The 22,114-nt window shown below is 37.7% G+C and overlaps 1 protein-coding gene across 5 annotated transcripts in view; it reads right to left on the bottom strand.

Moving 5' to 3' along the window:
- HMCN1 (hemicentin 1) overlaps nt 1-22,114 on the bottom strand; it is a 194,479-nt gene that overhangs the window by 30,107 nt on the left and 142,258 nt on the right. For all 5 annotated transcript variants that reach the window (XR_011810836.1, XM_027462404.3, XM_027462405.2 and 2 more), the window contains exons 60-87: nt 21,809-22,011; nt 21,474-21,555; nt 21,212-21,343; nt 20,831-20,980; nt 19,291-19,450; nt 18,542-18,666; nt 16,809-16,992; nt 16,553-16,650; nt 15,846-16,124; nt 15,096-15,286; nt 13,403-13,484; nt 12,490-12,626; nt 9,457-9,598; nt 8,245-8,389; nt 7,151-7,278; nt 6,582-6,738; nt 6,293-6,414; nt 5,931-6,095; nt 5,597-5,704; nt 5,195-5,332; nt 4,918-5,052; nt 4,376-4,645; nt 3,830-4,020; nt 3,240-3,453; nt 2,572-2,706; nt 2,172-2,362; nt 1,362-1,443; nt 185-454 (exon numbers count right to left, since the gene is read on the bottom strand). Coding sequence is in view for 4 of the 5 variants with exons in the window: in XM_027462404.3 (XP_027318205.1) it covers nt 185-454; nt 1,362-1,443; nt 2,172-2,362; nt 2,572-2,706; nt 3,240-3,453; nt 3,830-4,020; nt 4,376-4,645; nt 4,918-5,052; nt 5,195-5,332; nt 5,597-5,704; nt 5,931-6,095; nt 6,293-6,414; nt 6,582-6,738; nt 7,151-7,278; nt 8,245-8,389; nt 9,457-9,598; nt 12,490-12,626; nt 13,403-13,484; nt 15,096-15,286; nt 15,846-16,124; nt 16,553-16,650; nt 16,809-16,992; nt 18,542-18,666; nt 19,291-19,450; nt 20,831-20,980; nt 21,212-21,343; nt 21,474-21,555; nt 21,809-22,011 (4,416 nt within the window). In the remaining variant the exon portion in view is untranslated. The remainder of the gene's footprint in view (nt 1-184; nt 455-1,361; nt 1,444-2,171; nt 2,363-2,571; nt 2,707-3,239; nt 3,454-3,829; nt 4,021-4,375; nt 4,646-4,917; nt 5,053-5,194; nt 5,333-5,596; nt 5,705-5,930; nt 6,096-6,292; nt 6,415-6,581; nt 6,739-7,150; nt 7,279-8,244; nt 8,390-9,456; nt 9,599-12,489; nt 12,627-13,402; nt 13,485-15,095; nt 15,287-15,845; nt 16,125-16,552; nt 16,651-16,808; nt 16,993-18,541; nt 18,667-19,290; nt 19,451-20,830; nt 20,981-21,211; nt 21,344-21,473; nt 21,556-21,808; nt 22,012-22,114) is intronic.

A 22,114-nucleotide genomic window follows, 5' to 3' on the forward strand; every position in this document is an offset into this window, starting at 1 on the left:
AGAAGCAAAATTACATGAAGAACAAACCCACTGACATCTCAGACTAGATTTAACATGCACCTAATGCAATCCGCAATCACCTAATGCATATATGGAAGGGATAAAATAAAATCTTGCTCTTATACTGAGTTAATGCTGGAATCTAGCAGTTTGACAGTCACAGTCCTATATTTTGTGCACCTACCCTGGACAATCAGTGGTACTCTGACAAGAACAGATCCCATTAGATTCCTTGCTACACACTCATATTCAGACGTATCTTCTTTCCGTGCTGCAACAATACGCAAGGAGCCATTAGACAGGACAGTCACTCTCTCCTCACTCACAACTGGATGACCTTGACGGGACCATGTGATGGTTGGAGGAGGTTCTCCCTTTGCCTGGCAGTTCAGCATTGCTGTGGCACCAGCTTCAATAACAGTCTCTGCAGGTTCAATGGTGATGACTGGAGGACCTTGAAGAGAAGTAGCACACGGGTACATTTTTTCATTGGGATAAATAACAAAAGTCTGGTCAGAAAGAGGGCACAACAAAGCTGTTTTTAATGTGTAGCTGAGGGCCACGGTTGGGACTGAGGCCTAACGGTATGAGCGTACAGTATTCCTATATTACTAAAATCTATTGTTTTTTATAAAACCTGCAGGAAGACGCTATTAATCATACCTATTATATATTAAATTATGCATAATATATTAAAATTAAAATAGCTGTTATATAAATTATAAATAATATTAAATTATGCATTATACCTATTATATATATTAAACCTACTATATATATATTAAACCTATTTTACATTAAATTATATATTAAATCTCACACTATTGTTGTATTAATCAGACACTGTTAATCATTATGATCTTCAGAGGTCCCTTCCAACCTCAGCCATTCTGTGATTCTGTGATACCCTAAGACAACTGAGACATAAGTAATACATCCATATGAGTTAAGGTTATAATAGAAAAAGGATGTTTAGAAACTACCACCAGTGAAAAAATATTTCTAAAATATTATTTCCACAAAGCATAAAATATTGTCAGTGAAGGCTGGAATTCATCTCATATAACTATCTTGTTGTATGGACTCTAAGTCAGTTATGAGAAACGGACCCCTTCAGAGGGTGATTCTTCCCTATCTAAGCTGGTTTCTAAGATAAATGGGCTAAATCATTCCCTGCATTCTTTCCTTCATTGACCTCAGTCACTAGCTTAACCACTAACGATGAAAGATGAGGTGAATCTTAACCTTAAGTGCAGTGAGGTGCCCAACCTCCAAAATTTCAACAGGAGCTGCATATACCTATCCAAAGGTAGATTATTGCTCCAATCTAGAAGTATTGGACTTTTCATTTTGAGTCTTACTCTGAAGTGTTAGTGTCAGACTGCGTTCCACCACACCAGCGTCATTGGTAGCCACGCACTTGTAGTCACCAGCATCTTCATTCTAAAGAGCAAATAGCAAGCAATCATATAACTCCTCAACATGTTTGTAAAGAAAGTTTCAGTTTATAGTGCACCTCATGTAAGTGAATTTTCTGCAACATGGCATGCACTGGATTCTAAGAGGCACACTGTCAGATTTGACAGTATTCAAACATTTTGTTGTAATTAACAGAAATACTGTGAATTATTTTTACTGTGATTGTTCTATTTCTTACTACCTTGAATTTTTAAACTTTGAGGTATATATATATATTTTTCTCCTAAATCAACTCCAGGGAGCTGTTTTTAACCTTACTTCAAAATACAGGCATGAGTTTATGGCGGGGGGTGGGTGGGAAGGATCTTGTCATTCATATTAAGAATTTTGATGCTATGAGGTTTTCACTTGAAGAACACAATTGCTTTTTAGCTGACCTAACTGGGTAGAACTTGGGCTCTTTTAAGGTCCAAAGAAAAATTCCCATGTAATTGGGCATCACCAGGATTTCACATGCCCAAGATTAGTGTGCAGATGCAGTCCTTCTTACAATTAAATAGAATGATGTCTCTCTGGATTTTTTGTCACGATAACTTGAGTGTATTCTAGCCTGAACTAAACCAACATTTGTTAAAGGTAAAAGCAAAACTGGATTAAATGCCTAGCCTCAGTCTTTCAAAATGATACGATCTAGAATGCCTTTATTAATTAACTGCAATGCACAAACACATTCTAACAGTCCAGTGACTCACCACAGTGCCATAAATAGCAAGAGAACCATTGTTAAGCTGTTGGATCCTGTTGCTGATCTGAACATCCATTCCTTTTTTGCTCCACTGGATGGTTGGAGGTGGATCTCCTCTGACTTCACAATTCAACATAGCATTGCCACCCAAGGGCTCAGTTCGGATAGGATGGTAATCCCCTTTGAAGACTGGAGGCTCTGAAATTCCAAGTGATAGCAAACAAGTAGCAGAGTCAAAATAAAATGCCCTGAGTGGAAACATTCTTCCATGGCTTTAAGACATTCTGAAATGTGAATTTCAGCCTGTTTCTATTTTTTCCACTTAACCATAGACAAGGTACCAAATAATATGAAGACATCTGCATAAAACTGTGACAGTGATCACAACTGCTGTTATTTATACATACCTTTGACATACACAAAACCAATAGCTTTGATTGAGCCAACTGTGTTTTCTGCTGTGCATATATATGTACCAGAGTCATCTTTAGATACTCTATCAATAACAAGTTCACTGTGTCCATTTACATCATCATACTGTGCTGAAAGGAGAACACACAAGATTACTTCAATGATTTTAAACATATATTTCTTATGATTTTTTGAATTACCTTGCTATTAAGCAGCACAATGGCATCATGCCATTTAATTTCTGAGATGCCTCAGAAACACACAGAAAAGTCACAGCTACAACATTTGCCCACATGCATGTATTCATTTAAATTGTCTCTTAATTTCATTCTTTGTGCATCTGTATTCTATGAACTGCTGAGGTTTTCTTCATATTCGAGAGAAATAGCTTTAGCTGTTGGATAAATGTCACCAGTTACTGAAAGTTTTTAATGTGTTACATTATTCACTGCAGAACAGGAACAATTTCTTCATTATCTTTCTTACAGCTGTGTCTCAGGCAATTTAATCACGTAATTGCAGAATACTGAAGATATTTCTCATACAACTGCTGCCTAACAAGTTTCTCTCTGTATTCTTTTTCTCTCTTATGCCAAACTAATTGCAGTGCTGTGTGGGGAAAAAGTCTAGAACAGAATGACCAGTAAGATCCAGTGTTTCCCACCTGGAATGATGTTATTGTTAAAGGTCCATGTTATTTTGGGTATAGGTATCCCAGTTGCTTTGCAAGTTAATCTGAGTTGTTCTCCTTTAGTCAAAGCTACGTCTCCAGGCAGTTCACTAAAAGCTGGGAGTATCTGAACAATGAGAGTGACAGTATGTGTCTCTTCTCCAGCAGCATTGTTAGCAATACAGGTGTAATTGCCAGAATCTTCAGGCTGAAAAATCATATTAGGAAGATCTCAGTTTTGATATATCCTAAACAAAATTATCACATGTACTGACAAGAGAAGCTCAAAACAGCATTCAGTAGAATTGCTCATCTGTACTCTTGCTTCCTCTAAATTTGAAAGATGACCTATACTTGCTTTTGCCTTTTCTGAGAATTTATAACAAGTTTTTCACAGACATTTTACTCTTCAGTTGAAAATGAAATATTTATGAGGACTTTGCAATATTAACAATGAGAAAACAAGCAAGCAAGCAAGCAAGCAAACAACAAAAAAATAATCTAGAAATGGGTGAAAATGAAGAGAAGTAGGGTTGTATTATGTGCAAACTAGTCAAGTCAGACCTTAAGTTTAGTGAACTTACAATGACATTGTCCAAAATGAGGTCTCCATCTGGCATGGCCTTGTATTTTCCCACTCTCTCTGTTAACAGTGTATTGTCCTTCTTCCAGTTTATTGTTGGTGTTGGAATCCCATCAGCCACACAAGTCAGAACAGCCCTGGAGCCCTCCATGACAGTGTATTCCACCTCTGTACTGCGAATCTTGGGTGGAACTGTGAAAAGATTTATTTAAATAAATAAATAAAGTTACCTCTATGTGCTATCCAAGCTTTACTGTGAAAACATACAATACTGGATTGAAGAAACTTGGATCTTATATATTGTTTCTTGTCTCAATCAGTGACCTCCCATCAAACATGCCAGCTAAATGTGTGAAATAAATGAAGCAAAGCAGAAATTGAGTTCAGGGAATGTAATACTCTTCCTTAATTCAAACAACTGGCTGATGCTACAAACCAATAAACTTCACACATTAAGGAGCATAACTTCTCCCTTACATCCTAGCTCCTCACCCTCCACGGGTTCATGCTGTCATACTCTACACTGTTTCCATACAATCCCACTTACTGTGCACAATGAGGTCCATGCTGGAACTGCTGGACCCTGCCAGGTTTGCTGCTATGCATGTGTATCGGCCCGTGTCAGCAGGCTGCACAAACACAATCTGCAGAGTGCCAGTGCTAAGAACTCTTCTTCTCATTGACTCAGTTATCTGCTGTCCGTCTTTATGCCAACTGATCTCTGGCCCAGGGTAGCCTTCAGCTTCACACTGCAGAGTGACAGATTGATCTACAGGAACAACATACTCCTTCAGGTGAGGCTTGATGACAGGAGGAACTGAAAAAGAAATAAAAAATATTTAGAAAAGAATCAGATGATGTAAGAAGCATGAAACACTTAAATTCTTCGTGAAAACAACCCTAAAAGCAATCTTTGATCCTAAAGTAGACAGACAAATAAAGGGAATAAACCTCCTAGGCTCTGCTCAGTGTCACATCAAATAGGGAAGCATTAGGTCTTTTTGTGTTGCTCATATTTAGGCTTTGACTAACAGAAAATGTTCATGAATTTCCTGTCCGTCAATCACAATAGTTTAGAAGACAATCTACCTTGAACTTTCAGTTTGATCTTCCCCAGAGCAGTGCCAGCTGGATTTTGAGCAACACACGTGTAAGTACCAGCATCTTCAACAGTTGATTTTGCAATCTGTAAACTGCCACTGGGAAGAACCATGTAACCGTTGCCTAAAACAAATATAAGCAAAGTATGACTTTCTTTTATTTAAATGAATGGTTTTCTTAGACATAAATTTGAATATTCATAGAAGAGAGAGAAAGTATCTGAGTTCCAGTAAATAGGCTAGAATTACAGGCTTCCAGAGGATACCTGCTGTGATTACATTGATGCCTTCCTTTTGCCACGTTATTATGGGTTGAGGTGTACCCATGGCTTCGCACGGTAATAGGACGGGATTGTTCACAATGACATCCAGCATCCCTGGTTGAGTTTGGATAACTGGTGGTTCTGTACAACAAAATGCAAGGCAAAATGCAACTGGTAAATTTTCAAGGCTAGATAACACAGAGGATATTAGAAATCACATAATATGAGGAGTCTGAAAAGGCTGAATTAGCAACAGCTTGATTCTGCCATCCTTTTGAAGAGCTCAGTAAGTGCTCTTCTACTGACAGTCCAATCTGTGCTTACCATTACTCTACAGCACTTGTACTTATCATATAGGTAATGCTTTCTGATAGAATGCATTTTCTCCTCAGCTTCCCATCTTACCCTGAACGTGAAGAGTGGCGTGTCTGTGAGCAGAGCCAGCTGCATTGCGGGCCACACAGGTATACCGACCTGCGTGCACTAACTGCGCAGCAGGTATTTCAACAGCACCTACATCAGAGATAGAGAACATTACGACATACAGCAATACCCTGTATTCATGGAGAACTCTCTTAAAGCATTCATATTAAGAGGTCTATACTCTTATTCTAATAAAATTGGACAGTTGTGCTTTTTTTGAGAGACTGTATTTAATTTATTGCTTCCAGATATGCACAATTATCTCCCCAAACCCTTCACTAATTTTCTGCATCTGAACTCCATCCATGCACAGTACCTGAAGACAGTATTCTGTAGCCGTCTCCTCTGGGAATCAACTTTATGCCATTTTTGGTCCAATGAACTGAGGGAGTAGGAACCCCTGATGCGGTGCAGGAAATTATTACTGGAGAAAGCTTTGTTACCAACACATCTGTGGCTTCATCTGCTATGGATGGGGGCACTAAAAATGAAGATCAGTGTTACTTGCTCACTTTTATTTGTTGTTCATCATTGGAAATAACTTACTGTCTTTCTTGGGAATACCATAGACTTAAGGATATCAGTATCATAAAAGAACCATATACAAATCTCATTTTAAGATTGGAATAATCCAGTGAAATGCTACACATACACATGTAATAGCAATATCCCCTCTACCTTGAACAGTGAGTTCAACTGCTCTTCGATCTTCTCCTGCATCATTTGACACAGAGCACTCATAGACAGCTGTGTCATCAACAGTAGGAGAAATGATAACTAAGGAACCAGAAGACAGAAGTCTGAAAAAAGAAAAGAAAGTAAAAGACATTGAAATACTTCTTCTCAGGTAATCAGACGACTGATTTTATAGGCTATTCAAGATTACATTTATGTATGGCTGTTTTTTAAAGTGCCAGATTCATCACTGAACATTTTAAACCCACAAAGAAATGAAAACATCCCTCACCTGTAAGTATTCTGGTTCTGGTCAACACTAAGAAGATGGCCATTCTTTTTCCAGCTAATTGCTGGCCTGGGAATTCCAGTAGTTTCACAGGGCAAAGTGGTCTGCACATTTACAGTAACTGTAATATTAGTATGTCCAGGAGCAATAGTTGGAGGAACTAAGGACAAACAAAACCTAATTATTCAGAATCATTATACACACATGTCCATCCACCCCTTCCTCCCCCCTCATATACACAGAGCTGCACCGCCTGAGCACATTCACTTGATTTTTATACAGAGTAACTTGGCAGTAATTAACCTACTAAACATGTAGTACTGGATGTGTCACGTCTTTCTATTTCCAGTTGGTGTGCACACAACAGATAACAAAGAATAAATATTTTCTTTTCACTTATATTTGGTTGTATTCTTAAAGCTGTCAATTCATTTTTTTTTATTTTATTTTTTAAACAGAGAAACTGAAAAGGGACTAAACTTAATATTGGATCAGGCTGAACAAGAAAAATGATATATCTGGACTTTAGACTTGTAAAAATAAGTATATTGATCTAAACCCAAAACTTTTACCAAGGACCTGCAGATCAATTCGTTTGCGCTCAGTGCCAGCTGTATTAGTCGCCATACACATGTATCTTCCTGTGTCAGTAACATGTGCTGAGTGGATGTGTAGAGATCCATCCTCTAATATGGAATATCTGAAACAAAGCCACACAATTTTTCCTACTGTCCAATCAACAGAACCATAGGCCATTCTGATAGTACAGACAGAAAAGATGACTGTCTGCACAACAAATAACCTCAACACTCGGTGTCTTAATTCAGGCACATACAGTTTTCTCATTTATTGCAGTTATTATGACTTCATTTTTTCCCAGCACATCCATTTTCTTAAGAAATTATGAAATCTAACTGACATAGTACTCCTACATAAATGATGACAGATTTGCAGATGTCCAAAACTTGTTTTTATGAATTCCCACTGAACTTCAAAAACAAAACAAAACAAGTTAATGCTTGTATATTTTTCTTTGAAATATAACTGAATTCTTAACCATTTGCCCAGTTCTAGAAAATGCCTAGCTAATTTCCCCTAAAGCATTCAGAAGACAGAAGACATTCATTATAATAAATGAGATCATTCATTATAATAAACGTGAATACTAGAACATATATAAAGTATACTATATTGGAAGCTACAGAATACACTCAAGGAGCTTTTGGACTGCATGAAATTGCTTGGCTTCATCCTGAATCTTCAAATCTATCAAAAATTGTAAACATCTCCAAGATTTATTGTTCAAAATCTTCAATACCAAAAAAAATCATTACTTTGAGGTTGTCAAAGGAGGCTTTTGTTGCTGGTGGTGGTGTTTTTTTTTTGTTTTTTTTTTTTTGTCTTTCTTAATAGTAAAAGGGTGAAATCTTTGCTACTGCTACTTTTCTGAAGAACAACTTCTTTAGATATCTATTTTTGTCACCGTATTTTCCATATTTGGGTCTATTTGAGATTATAGCACAAACAGCAGTTCTGATCTGTGAAAACAAAACTCATTTATGAGTTCTAGAAGCCAAATCAAGCTTTCTGTAACTAATACATTGTTGAAAAACAACAACGAATAAAAAAAGTAAGGAGAATATTTATTCTGACTATTGCATAATACCTCGTATTGTTTCCAGTAAAAACAACCCCATCTTTCCTCCATGTAATTCTGGGGGTTGGTACTCCTTCTGCAATACACTCCAGAACAGCAGATGCGTTTATATGGACAACAGTAGTCTGAGGGCTACTTTGGATTGTTGGAGCCACTGTAAAGGAAAAATTCCAAAAGGCATCAGAAAAAAAAAAAAAAAAAAGAATTCTGCTCTGACTGAAACTCTACACATGAAAACACATGCAATAACAGGTACAGGGAGGGTTACAATGATGGAACTAAGTTTCTTACCACTACATAATTGCAGTACATAATTGCCACACTGCAGTAAGGAATGAAAAACAGTCTGTCTTAAATGCATTGCGAAGATCACCTTTGCTAGTTACTGTAAAAGTTACTACATAGCTAAATCAGCAGAAGAGTTTAGCATATTTAACTTAGCAAAATAAGGCTGTGAAGTGATATCCTTGATTAAGGAGGAATGAGGAACAAGCATTTTAAATGGACAGATAAGTACAGTCACTGTGGGGGCACAGCATAATGCAGGTACTTATGAGTGAGTTGCTAAAAGAAGAGAAAGAGGAAAAACAGTTTTTCAGCATCATGAGAGTGTGAGAAAATAATAGTTTCTAATCAGTCTACAGTTGAGGAAAACAAAACAAAACAGGTTTAAAATGAAATTCAGAATGTACCAGCAAGCTGATGTTATTAGAGGGCATGTATCAGGATGCACAGGGCCCTCCAGACATTATGTGCCTACCATCTCCTGCTTGGAGCTGCAGAGAAGCTCCAGTTTTAAATAACTTGCAAAACCATTGGCCAAAACAGCTATGCAAACCAAGTCCCCCAAGATACCAGTGAATTGCTTTAACAATTTACATAAATTTGCCCAAGAGCATTTCTCTGTCTTGGATCTGTGTGTTCAGTCTGGATGTATCTTGACTCTGTATCAGGATGAAGGCAGGATGCACAGCACCCTCTGTCAGCAGGAAGCACAGGAGCCATGGTGAGTCCCCTGCAGGTCTTCTAGCATGGGGGACGACTGTGAACTGCAATGGTGAAACACGTGAGGTAATACACCTGGTTTCACAGTTCAGATGCAGCCTAAGTGGCCTGCACCTGGCTACAAAGGGACTATTAATGCTTCTTTCTTGCCGTTTGAAATCCAGCAGAAATACCATGCAAAGATCAAAACCAACAAGAACAGTTTCATAATTTTACCATGTACTGTCAGCACGAACTCCCTGGTCATTTTTCCTGCAATATTACTTGCCACACATGTATAGCTTGCTGCATCACTGAGGTCAGCATTATTGATTTGCAGGTATCGCCCACTGGATAGGATTCGAACTCGAGGAGTTCCCTAAGGGGAAAGAGAGAGAGTTTGATGGATTTAATTTTATGATTGTTCTCTTTCTAAAGATAGAGCTTTTTTTTTGTTTGTTTCAGAGTATGAACAGCCATGAAAGAGAGACAAAGATAAACAAAGGACTGAATTAACTGCTAGTTTAACTTTATTTATAGCCATGAAGATAATAGGATAAACAAGGTTTTAATAAGTTATCATTGAGTAGTGGTTCCACCTTGAAACTCCTTCTGGGGCGTGTGCCTGAATAAGGTGGCTTTTTGGGTTCACTAATCCACAACGTACAGCCAAAGGGCTTTTGAGTTTTTACAGAAAAGGGGAAGCCATTAGCACATGATTATTATTTTTTTCCCCCAAAATCCGTGCATACCACCAGCAGAAGAAATACCAGTTTCTCTAGACTGTTCTTCAAACATTACAAGTCTTGACCAGACAGGATCCAACATAAACTTAGCCTATTAGGTTTGCTAGCCAGCATTTCTGGATATGAGGAAACCACTCTTTTCAGCTCTGAAAATGTACAGCACCTGTTCAGCAGCCTTTTTTTTTTTTTTTAACCACAGCTAGTCTGGATCAGAACAGAACGACTGAATGACTGAATGACAGTAATGCCAACTACAAGTGTTCAAAAAGCTGACTGGATTAAAAAACAGTAACCCACCGCCTCCCCCTCAAAAAAAAACAAACAAAAAAAACCAAAAAACTTTACAGCATGCACTATGCACACTTCAGATAACATTTGAAGCCAACATTCCCATTTGCTCTTTTGGTTAGAAGGTCTGCAGAAAGTTAGAAGGTCTGTTGTAGCAACTACAACAGATATGTGAAACACTTCTGGTTCTGCACCTCTCTGTACTACCACTCAAGTACTCTGCTCTAACACTAGGCACCAACACAGCAAGTCTAAGGATGCAAACCAGACAACAGTGTCGGAGCCTCACAGGTGAAATGATTCACCACCAGGATGGATTACAGACACAGAAGGCAAAACACAGGCAATGAAGCTATTGTTTAAAACTTTCACTATACTCAAGGCATATCAGAAACATCAACTTTAAAAAAATACAAATTCAGAAATTCTTTTAGTTTCTAAATAAAGATGGACTAGGTCCAGACACTCCTATTTACTTATTTTGGTAACATTCGAGGTGCATTTCCCAAAAGCAAGGAAGAGTGCCGAGACTATGACTGCCAAAGCTGTCCCAGGCTAGGTCTTCCTATAGTTCTGCTACTGAAAGTAGTGGTGTTGCACAATTACATCATTAAACACAGAGAAGTCTAGTGTTTTCAAAATCTGCACAGTGGAAGACAACAAAATGAGGAGGAATGACACCCTCTATTACCAGGCCGTTTCAAAAAGCAGTGATGACTTATACCAAAGTGGCACTGCAATCTGAAAATCTGACTTCTCAAGTCATCTCTTGTCATTGTGAATCCTCAATGTTCCCAAGATAAGGAGGTCCGTATCACAGAACCACAGAATTGTAGGGGTTGGAAGGGACCTCAAGAAATCGTCGGGTCCAACCCCCCTGCCAAAGCAGGTTCCCTAGAGCAGGTTGAACTGGATGGCATTCAGACTGGCCTTGAATATCTCCAGAGAAGGAGACTCCACAACTTCCCTGGGCAGCCCGTTCCAGTGCTCCATTACCCTCACTGTGAGGAAGTTCTTTCACATGTTGGTGTGGAACTTCCTGTGCTCCATTTTTTGGCCATTGCCCCTTGTCCTGTCCCCAGAAACCACTGAAAAGAGGCTGGCCAAATCCCATTGTCTCCCACACTTAAGATATTTGCAAACATTGATAAGATCCCCTCTCAGTCTTCTCTTCTCAAGGCTGAGCAGACCCAGGTCTCTCAGCCTTTCCTCAGGGAAGATGCTCCAGGCCCCGTATCATCTTTGCTGCCCTCCACTGGAGTCTTTGCAGGAGATCCCTGTCTTTCTTGTACTGGGGAGCCCAGAACTGCACACAGTGATATTCAAGGTAACGTTCCCTAGCAGCACTTAGTAAGACACAATCACTCCTCGTATTCTTACTTCTACCACAGATATTTCATTCTTCTAAATTTACAATAAAAAAAGAGCCTGAAGAACGGGTTGACGCAGGTAAAACAAAGAAGCAGAACTTTGTATGAAGACTACTGATGGGCTACAACTAAGGGAGACAAAAGTCATAAGACAAATTTGTTTCCTCTTTATTCACAAATAAAGATCAATATAGGGAAAATTATTAATTATTTTCAGTTAATAGTTTAATTTAAATTGTTCTGTTGTAAATCATCTGGCTTCTGAGTCATCATAAAATGATGAGAAATTTAGAAAAGAAAAAAAGAATACCGTTCTGTTTAAACTATCCTCATCTTGCTAATTGTCTCTCAACCACCAAGGGCTCAATGCCTTATATGACACTACATGGAACCATGAGTGAAAAAAGATGCATTTGATACAAACCCGTGGTGGTTAGCAATCTGTGGTTTGTTTTTTCCCCAATGTAAAGAAATTTAATTCCTTCCTAAATGCTACTAGAATATGAGGATGCATAATATACCCAAAGGAAACATATAGTGTAGTCTTCTCTCAGCTACCTTTCCTGGGAAGCCATTCAGGAGTATACCGAAGGCTTCTAGGATTGTTCAGAGGATCCAGGAGGAGCAAGGGATCCCCCTAAAGGAAAAAAGAACAAGTAACAGCGGGATGGCCACTTCACATGCTTGCTAGCTTCAGGTACTCATTTAGGACTAACTGTATTTGTACTGGGACAACTCAGCTTGAATTCAAAGCACTGTAACTTGGCTGCACTGAAGGAGCAAGTGAACAGAATAAGAAACCTCAAGCATTGTGTGTAAAAACTAAAGGGAGCAACAAACTAATACAAATAATATAACTGCTGTACCTCTAAAAGTTCTCCATTTTTAAGCCATGAGATTGTCGGAGGTGGTACAGCATCTGACTTGCATTCCAGTATAACTTGTCTGTTCTGCAACACAGTGAGGTCCTGTGGACCACTGGTACCAGCAATATTAGGAGGAACTGTTACAAAAATTAAGAAGAAAAATAAACACCACAGATATGAGCCACCATTAAAACTATTAATTGAAAAATTTGATTTTATTTCTCAATATTTAAAATAAAGACAAAGCTACAGTGCCACTGATTAGTTCTGCTCTTCAATACTTGTGTTAAATACACCATGTTTGTATAACTGAACCTGTTTCTTACATCACACACTGGAAACTACTGTGACAAATTAATTTAAAGTCCATTCTCAGTGAAGGCACCAGCATTTAAGCCAGGCAGAGTGGGGATCACAGAATTTCCATAAACTCTCCATCAAGAAAAGGGGAAGCTATAACCTTCAAGAAGAAACCTTAGTCATATTGTAAAACTGCATGAATCCTGGTGTATTCTACCTTAACTGACACTACATTTTATGTATTCATTTGTAAATAGATTTCTTAAGTTTTTCTACTGAAAAACTAATATCATGGACATCATTACACATTATACTCTTTTTAATAAGCATAATAAACTCAGTTCAACTGATGTCGATTATTGATATCTGTAACCTTCCTGTTTACTCAAAAAACAAGACTTGGATTAAATCAGGTAGAACTTTCCCTTTTAATTGCTCATCAAGTTTAGAATACTTAATCTTATACAGAAATGTTAGTTATCATATGATATAACATCATTTTCTCAAAACACTATTTCTTCTTTAGTAATACATTAACTGTTAAATTACGATACTGTTACATACCTTAGGAGTTTACAGTTTGAGGAATATTTTTTGCCTAAATTAAACTTACCGTGCACTCTTACTAAATATTCCTTATCATCATCTCCTGCTGGGCTAGATGCCAAACATGTGTATCTTCCTGTGTCCTCCACCTAGAAACACATGGACAACTTCAGCAAGAATTGCAGTATCTGGGAATAATTCAGAAAAACAGTGAAATATAAACATGGACAACAAAATTTAAAGGGCAGCACTTAAAAGTAAAGACAACAGATAAGAACTGTCTGAAAATAAATGAAAAAGAGTTCTTAGACTCATAGAATGGTTTGGGTTGGAAAGGACCTTAAAGATCACGTAGTTCCAACCCCCCTGCTGTAGACAGGGACACCTACCACTACATCAGGTTGCTCAAAGCCCCACCCAACCTGGTCTTGAACACCTCCAGGGATGGGGCATCCACAGCTTCTCTGGGCAGCCTATACCAGTGCCTCATCACCCTCTGAGTGAAGAATTTCGTCCTTGTATCTCATCTAAACCTACCCTTGCTTAATTTAACACCATTATTCCTTGTTCTGTCACTAAATTTCCTGATAAAGAGTCTATCCTGTAGGTTACCCATTTTTCCTATAAGCACCCTTTAAACACTGGAAGGTTGCTATAAGGTCTCCCTGTAGACCTGTCTTCTCTAGTTCTTGGAAACTTGCTTCTGTTGCCATGGTAGGATGGTACAGAGATTGCTTAGGAGCAGCAGGGCTCTAAATAATCTCTCTGGGTAATTTGCTTCCAGGAAGAACCTCTTCTCTTTGTGATGCTTTCTGCTATAGTTGATCAATGAAGAAGGAAGCAGCTGTAAGTATGCATCTACATGTATGCAAAGGTCAGTTCTAGGTACTAAGGAAGTTTTTTTATGCACAAATCCTAAAACGTCTTCATGCTTTCTCTGTCTTGTAAACTCCTCATTGTAAAGATGAAAAGTGTTTGCTTTAGAAACAAAACCAGCTCAAATGAATCAAACCGCTCGTCCTTCTTCCTGAGCCCCATCCCACTTGTGTTTGGTGACCTTCAGCCTGGCTGAGTGTAGCTGAATACAGCTTTAGTTTAGTGGTCTAGTTCTGTGCAAGTTACTTTTCCATGGACTCTTTTATTGTCTGAATTAATCTGAAAGCCTTTGTATTGTCTTTATTTATTTTTATTTAACTTTCACATAGGTGGCTGCAAAGGCATTTTTTTCCCTGCAGTCTATGGCTTATACATGTGAGAAGAAAATAAATATTAGGAAAGTCTCAGTTCTCTGAAAAAGAAGAAAGGCTAAGGAAGAACTATAAAATATGGAAGAAGAAAAACAAGTGACAGTAACAAGATTCAAACAGGCAGGAAATCAACAATATAAGAGTACGGACACAGACTAAAAAGAGAAATAAACCCAGAAAAAGGCACAAGTCCCTAGACTTGATTGTTCTTCGTGTAAAAAAGCAGCAATAAATAAAGAATGAACTTGAATAATGCTCAGAAGAAGCAGAAGTACTTGGTCACTCTTAACCCACAATATTACTGCTTGTTCTGTATGGAAAATTCCTAGGCCAAGGCTTGAAAAATATATTCTCCAACTGTACATGCAAGCAGATTAATTGTATAGAGGTTTTTGAGGACCTTTCTTAGGACAGCCCTAATAGTGGACAATTTTGTATACTCCTCTAGAGTTGGCTGTTTTGAAACAAAATGTTTTCAAAACTTTTGAGACTGTTTTGAAACAAATGTTTTACCTGAGCACTGGTTATTCGAAGCACTTCTCTTAGGACATGAACATTGTCATTCTGCAGAAGTGGGCGCCCATCCTTCATCCATGAGATTTTGGGGACTGGAATGCCAGTAGACATGCAAAGAAGTTCAAGGGGGTTGTTGACAATCACAGAGAGCTCCTCTGGTTGATCAGAACCATTGATGTGAGGAGGCTCTACAGAAAGAAAAGCATTCATGTTGTTTACTGACTCAGCCTAATTCACCAACTTGTGTTCAGAATTTATAGAATTAGTCTGCATCAGTATTATGCCTGGCTGTACAACTGGGTATATCATGATTTCCATCTGCCTCTGTTTAGAAATTTGCACATTTTGTGAAATTAATTTAGTAGTAAATGTTTTCATAATCCCAGGGAAAAAAAATTTACATAGTATCAGCAAAGACTTTTATTATCTCTTTAGCTGTTGTACCTTCAGCTGTGCTATCAATCTGTCAAGCTGAATTTCCACTAACCTAATTTGTTTGTTTATACGAAATTACTTTGCAAATCACTTTACTGCTAGTTGGCATATTTCAGTACTCCTGAGATTTTGAGTAAAAATACATATATTACACAAACATCTTTAGGTATGTTCCATATCCTATTTGTCTTATTAAATACAAAAGATGTTTATTGAAAATACTCCCTTATCACTAGACAATTTTTGAATTGTTGCCCTGAGTAGATACTCATTTACTGCTCGCATTTTGTTCAGCTGACAGGTTAACCTTACCCAGCACTTTCAGGGAAAAGTGCTTGCTGATATCTCCAGCTTCATTGGACGCTACACAAGTGTATTTGCCTGTGTCACCAATTTCTGCTTTTACAAAATGAAGGACCATTCCTTGGTCACTTGAAGTTAAGTGAGCTCCAAGGCTTAGAGGATTTCCATTTTTAAACCAGGACACAGTAGGGGCAGGAGTGCCATCAGTAAAACACTTCATTGAGGTTGAACTGCCTTTTATTACAGTCATGTCCTCTGTTCCTCCAGCATTATCCAAGCTTGGTGGTACTGCAGAGAAACAAAGAGCTGATTCACACAGAGTACACACAATAGTTAATTCTGAATATAAAATAACTGCAGTGCAGCTACCCTTTTGCATCTCATCACCTGCACTCCTTATTTTATATTAAGTAATTGAGTTAAAATTCACTTGAAAATTGTACTTTATTACTCATTCTTAAAAAAAAAAACCTGTGACACTTCATGGGTGTCAATTCAAGTAAGAACTCTTTGAAGGTTAAAATACTGCATTAAAACAAAACAAAAGAAAACAAACAAACAAACAAACAAGTGAATGTATTTCTAATGATTATCTAAGTATGAAACACTTGTGGATGTCTGCAACTTTGTGTTTATGAGAAGGAAAAAAGAAGATTAGGTTTAAGAAATTAACTGAGCAATAGATTTTTTACATATAGCTTTTCAGAGAAACTTACCAAAAATTTGAAGGCTGTAATGCTTGTTGTCCACTCCAGCTCTGCTAGATGCTACACAAGTGTACACACCAGCATCAGATATCTGCACTCGGGCAAGCCTAAGGAGAAAATCATTTTAGTTGAGCTGTAACTGGAATACAGTATCACACTTTTATTATGGCATGGTTTGGATCAAATTTTACTCTTGCTTCCAACAATGCTAGCTAGCAAAAGACAGAAAACCCGGCTAGCTATGTTAAAATAAATGAAAACCAACCTTAGAATTTGCCCAGCTGACAGCAACCTGATTTGGGAGGAGACAGACAGAGGAAGGCCATTCTTTAACCAGTTTATCTGCGGAGATGGAGTTCCAGTAGCAGTACATTCAATATTTATGGAGGTGTCCAAAAGAACAGTGAGGTCCTCTGGTTCACCTTTATTATTGGTTATTGCTGGAGGAACTACATTTTGTGAATGTTGAAAAGGAAGATGTTAAGACTGCTTCTTAAAATCATTCCATATATGTAATTTTGCAATACCAGGAAGCCTATGAAATCTTGCACCTAATGTCTCACAGGCATTAAAGAAAGAAGAGGCTCCCCAATTTTTTAACAGTAAAAACTCTAACAATAATATTGAGCATTAATAAATATTTGCTTGCATATTTAAAACCAGATGCACTGTAGAATGATTGTAACACTCCCTCTTATTTGTGCTGGCTGTGGCAAACAAGATCTTTGGGCTCAGAGCCTGAAGCTCATGGGGAAAAAATGGCATTTCAGAGGGGAGCAAGTGGTCAAGAATTGGAGGGAATGGGTTGAACCTCTTAAAGGCCAAATGGGACTTTGCAGTTTGCTACCAAAGGTATCTACTTCAATGAACCTTAAATAACATGAAAGCTAGAATCACAAAGGAGGAAAGTTAGCTTAACTTTTAGATGTATAGGCTGACAATTTTAAAGTATACAGAAAACTTCAAAATGACCGGTTAAGTATTCTGGATCATGATTCTAAAAAAAAAAACATTGTTTTTAGCTGTCTTTTTGTTTGGTTTTATAGTCTGAAAGCCTTTTAAGTCTTGGGGGCAAAAAAGGGACTCACTTTATAAAGAAGGTCCAGGCACATGCAGCTCCAAGCTCTGACTGACTTAGGATCCCATTGCACACCATTACAGTTGTATGGTAAGATGACTTAAGTTGGTTATTGCTTGAGCCTCAGCCAATACAAATTGACCAAAACAGTCTCCACTATTGTATAGGGATGTGACGTGGTACTTTTTTCAGTATTATTTTTTATTATATTAAAGGTCACCTTGTTACTCTTCTCACACTCACATTCCAACTAATTCTGACTCTCACTGTATAACTGGGACACATGCTTACACCTCTGTGAAATGCTTCCTATGCAGAACTTTTTCACACTACTTGCAGCACATCAGGATCTTATTTTGCAAAAAATAAAATGTCCACATACAACAATGGCAAAGAAGAATTATGCTGTCTTCTTTATATCGTTTTGTGTAAGAAAACAAGAATTTCATCCCAAACTACATCATATTTCTTTTAAACCCTAAATAATCTATTTCTCAGGGAAGAGGGAACCTTTAACAATTAGTGTTCTACCTTATTACTTTGGTTTTACTGATGTACTTTGACAAGAATTAATGCAAATTGATTAACAGAAAAAAAAAAAAAAGGAATATCATGGTAAATCAGCCCCTAGTGAATCTCAACAAGAAAAAAATTACCAAAAGCAGAATTCCTCTATTATAAAATACACCAAAGAAACTAATTTCTGTTTATCCTACAACATATTTAACAGCAATTTAAATAAGCTTGTCATTGACAGAACATCCTGTGTAACATACTGTGATATCTACAGTACATGAAATTGGAAACGTGCATGTAGTATTATCCTGAAGACAGGCATTCATTTCTTGGCCCTCTCTTGAGTGCACTTACAAAGATAGGATTATGGACCAGATTTTAGTTTCACATCTGTGAAAACTCACCATATACATTCAAGTTGAAAATTTGATCTTCCTCTCCTGCAGGATTAGTAGCCACACAAGTGTATTTTCCTGTATCAGAAGTGAGAGCTCTGAAAATGGTTAATGTGCTGCCATCTGGAGTTACTCTACAAGGAAGGTCATAAAACACACTGAATTTGTTTATATATTATTATGACCTGGCAAATAAACGTTCAGTTTTGTACATTTAAATCAATTCCCTCTATCCTCTTGGGAATTTCACTAGAGAACCACTGTTTTCTGTAAATTATTATTTATTAGATATAGGCTAGGAAGCTTTTTTTTTTTTTTTTTTTTTTTTTTTTAAAGATGTCCTGTTTAACCTTGTAGTAAGATTTAATTCCAAACAGGTTTTTCAAGAATCCATAACAAAAAGCATCAAGATCTTTCCCCTCCAAAAGAACTTAATGGAACTTGCAGAGCTTTACAAATTTGAATTAATCTGATGAACTTTCAGGGAACTTATTAACTGAGAAAAAAACAGATATCATATATATATCTCAGTATAATTTTATTTTAAAAAAAGCAAAGTAGTAACAAAGTATACTAGAATGATAAAAGATGAAGAGGGAGATGATGTTCTTAACGTGGCTAACCAAGACTCAGACCCTCTTTAAGCACACTTTAGGAACCTAGAATTAAAGAATGGTTCCTCTTTCCTGTCCTCTTTACACTCTTCGTATTTTAAATTATACAAGACAATAATTCAGTACCTGCTAATTTTTACTTGCCTTATTCTTTGTAAATCATCACTGGCAACTGTTTTTCCATCTTTAAGCCATTGCATAACGGGCGTGGGCACACCACTAGCATCGCAGACAAGCTGGATGCTTTCTCCCAGCAGGACACTGACCTCACTAGGCATTTCAGAGCCGACAATATTAGGAGGAACTAGGAATGTAGGATGGTAGGAAGAGAACATTCATCAGCAAGAGACATAATTTAAGCTATAAAAAGTAATGCTACAGTAGCTTAGTGCTACTACTAATTATTGTAGTACCTTCAACACAAAACTAGTTTAGAAAGTATAGTATTACTTTGTTTCTAGAGGAAGTTCTGTGAAGATAAGTTCAAAGCCCCTTTATTCATTTCTGAAACCCACTCATTTACAAGATTACAGAAATCATGTAATACTTGCTATTTAACATCTACCTACCTGCTCAAACAAGGCTGACTAACATGAACAATAACATTATGACAATCCCAGTTCACACAACATCACAATACACTAACAACAAAATGCCAGCTTAATTCTTGAGCATATGCTTAGTACACAGTCAAATGCCCTACTGCATCAATGACAATCATATTCCCATCAACAGACAGACACTTGCTCTGCCCTAACCAGCAAGCCATTTTCAGTCTGTTCTCCTAAAGAACACGAATGACAGTCATGCTATCTGGTCCCACTTGTCAAATTTAAGTCATATTAGATCAAGCAATATTCAGTTCCTAAACTTGAGGCAAACATGCATGTAGACAGGGATACACAAGAACTAGTACCCCCACAGAACAACTGCTCTTTTGAACAGTCACTGGATCTGTGTGGCCTGCTGATGGCTAGCTGTCACATCTGTACCTGCTGGCACACCCAGCTCACAGCTCCTCTGCCTCTTCCCCAACCAGCAACTGCTGGCCTGGGAAGGGACCACAGCAGAAAGCTGCAGATGCTGTACAAGCAGTGTGTTACTGAACATGGGAGGCTAGTGAAATTAATGCGGATAAGTCATTAAGAACAGAGGAAAATAGAGGTGCTTGCAGTGTAAGAGTGATGTATAGGGAGGCAAGAAATATACAATTCCCTAACAAATAGGGGTTTCTTATTTGACTGAGGAAATAATTTTTTTTTTTTAATAAGAAAATTCTTCCAGTACTTCTCTTCTATCTCCTTCTGTTTGCTATGAGGAAAAAAGGCAACAGGTATTATTACTTCTAGAACACCATGTATGTGTGGTGTTCCACACTTGACCGGTGAAGCTTCAGTGATCAGCAGAAGGAAGGATGTGATCAGCTGCAAACACACAGTGTGTCAGTTCCTGACAGCTTTCAAGTTCTCCTACTATGAGAGGTAAATAATATTCTTTTTCATGCAAATTTCTCACTAGCTATATAATCTTCTAACCATTTTTTTCCCAATGGTTGCAAATGATAGGAATACTGGTCCAAAGTCTCCACTTCTCTGTGTATGTTACCTCAGTGTCTCTAGTACAGATACAGCATCATACTCAAAAATTACTAACCAATTCTGCCCACTGCACTCATATGACTTACCTTGAATGGAAAGAACGTAACTTTTCTGAGCTTTTCCCTCTATATTTGAGGCAATACATGTGTAGGTCCCACTGTCCAGAAGCTGAGAGCGAGCTATCTGAAGCTTGCTTCCACCAGATAAAATATGAACTTCAGGAGAATCAGAATTTTCTGAAAATATGTAAACAGGTGGTCATTCCAAAGCAGGCCACAAAGAGTAAACATATCCTGAGAAAATTTTTCATCAAAATTTCAGAACAAAATAAAAAGATTCCAATCACTTAACGTAAGAGTCTACCTAGAGACAGATGAACAACAACAACAAAAAAAAAAGACTACAAATTGCACAGCAGTACTCCAAAGGGGGAAAAATGAGCAGGAAAGAGTATGAAGGAATGTTACCTAGTGGTTTTCCATTCTTAAACCAGGCTAGTTTTGGTGGAGGAATTCCAGTAGCATCACACACGAAGGTAATGGGATTACCGATTGTTTCATTCATCCACTCTTGTTCGGGGCCTTCTATATGTGGTGGCACTACAAATTGAATGGAAGTCTGAATAGTTTGCTTACCAAATATTTTTGTAAATTGATTTTGAATTATCTGCTCTATAATATCTATGACATTATAATACTGACTACTGAAGATAGTATGGAGTATGCTCACCATAAACATTAAGATGGAAATTTTTATCATCTTGTCCTGCAATATTTATGGCTTTGCACACATACTGGCCAGTGTCAGAAACCTAGAATAAAAATTTAAGAAAAAATTAAAAATAATATAAAACAAAAACAGCTTATTATGTAGATCTTATATTAATTCTACAGCATAGAGATATTAACAGATTTTGCCAACTCAAAATCCTTTTCACAGAATTAAAGGCCTCCAGCAAATGTATCTCCTACATACATCTAGTAGAACACACCCATAAAGAACAAAAGAATTGCTTAACAGTAGTGGAGTAGTGGCAGATGCAGCATCCCACAAGCCTGACCTACCTCCGCACCCTTGATTCGCAATGTTTGCCCATCTGCTAAGATCTCCACATTTGCAGACTCTGAAATTATACGCCTGTTCTTGTACCAGGTGATGACTGGTGGTGGGATAGCATTGGATTCACACTCTAACATCACCGGGGTGCCCACTCTCACGTTGAGCACTGTCAGTGAGGTTCCACTATGGTCTTTGATGCTTGGGGGGACTGTAGAAGAAGCTCAGAGTTATTTTTGCCTTTGTTTTGTGAGAGGGAAAAAAACAACCTAAGAAAAAAACAAAATACTGCATTTTCTAAGCAATAGATATTA

This window comes from Anas platyrhynchos, chromosome 8 (genome assembly GCF_047663525.1).
Source record: "Anas platyrhynchos isolate ZD024472 breed Pekin duck chromosome 8, IASCAAS_PekinDuck_T2T, whole genome shotgun sequence".
Lineage (NCBI taxonomy): Eukaryota > Metazoa > Chordata > Aves > Anseriformes > Anatidae > Anas > Anas platyrhynchos.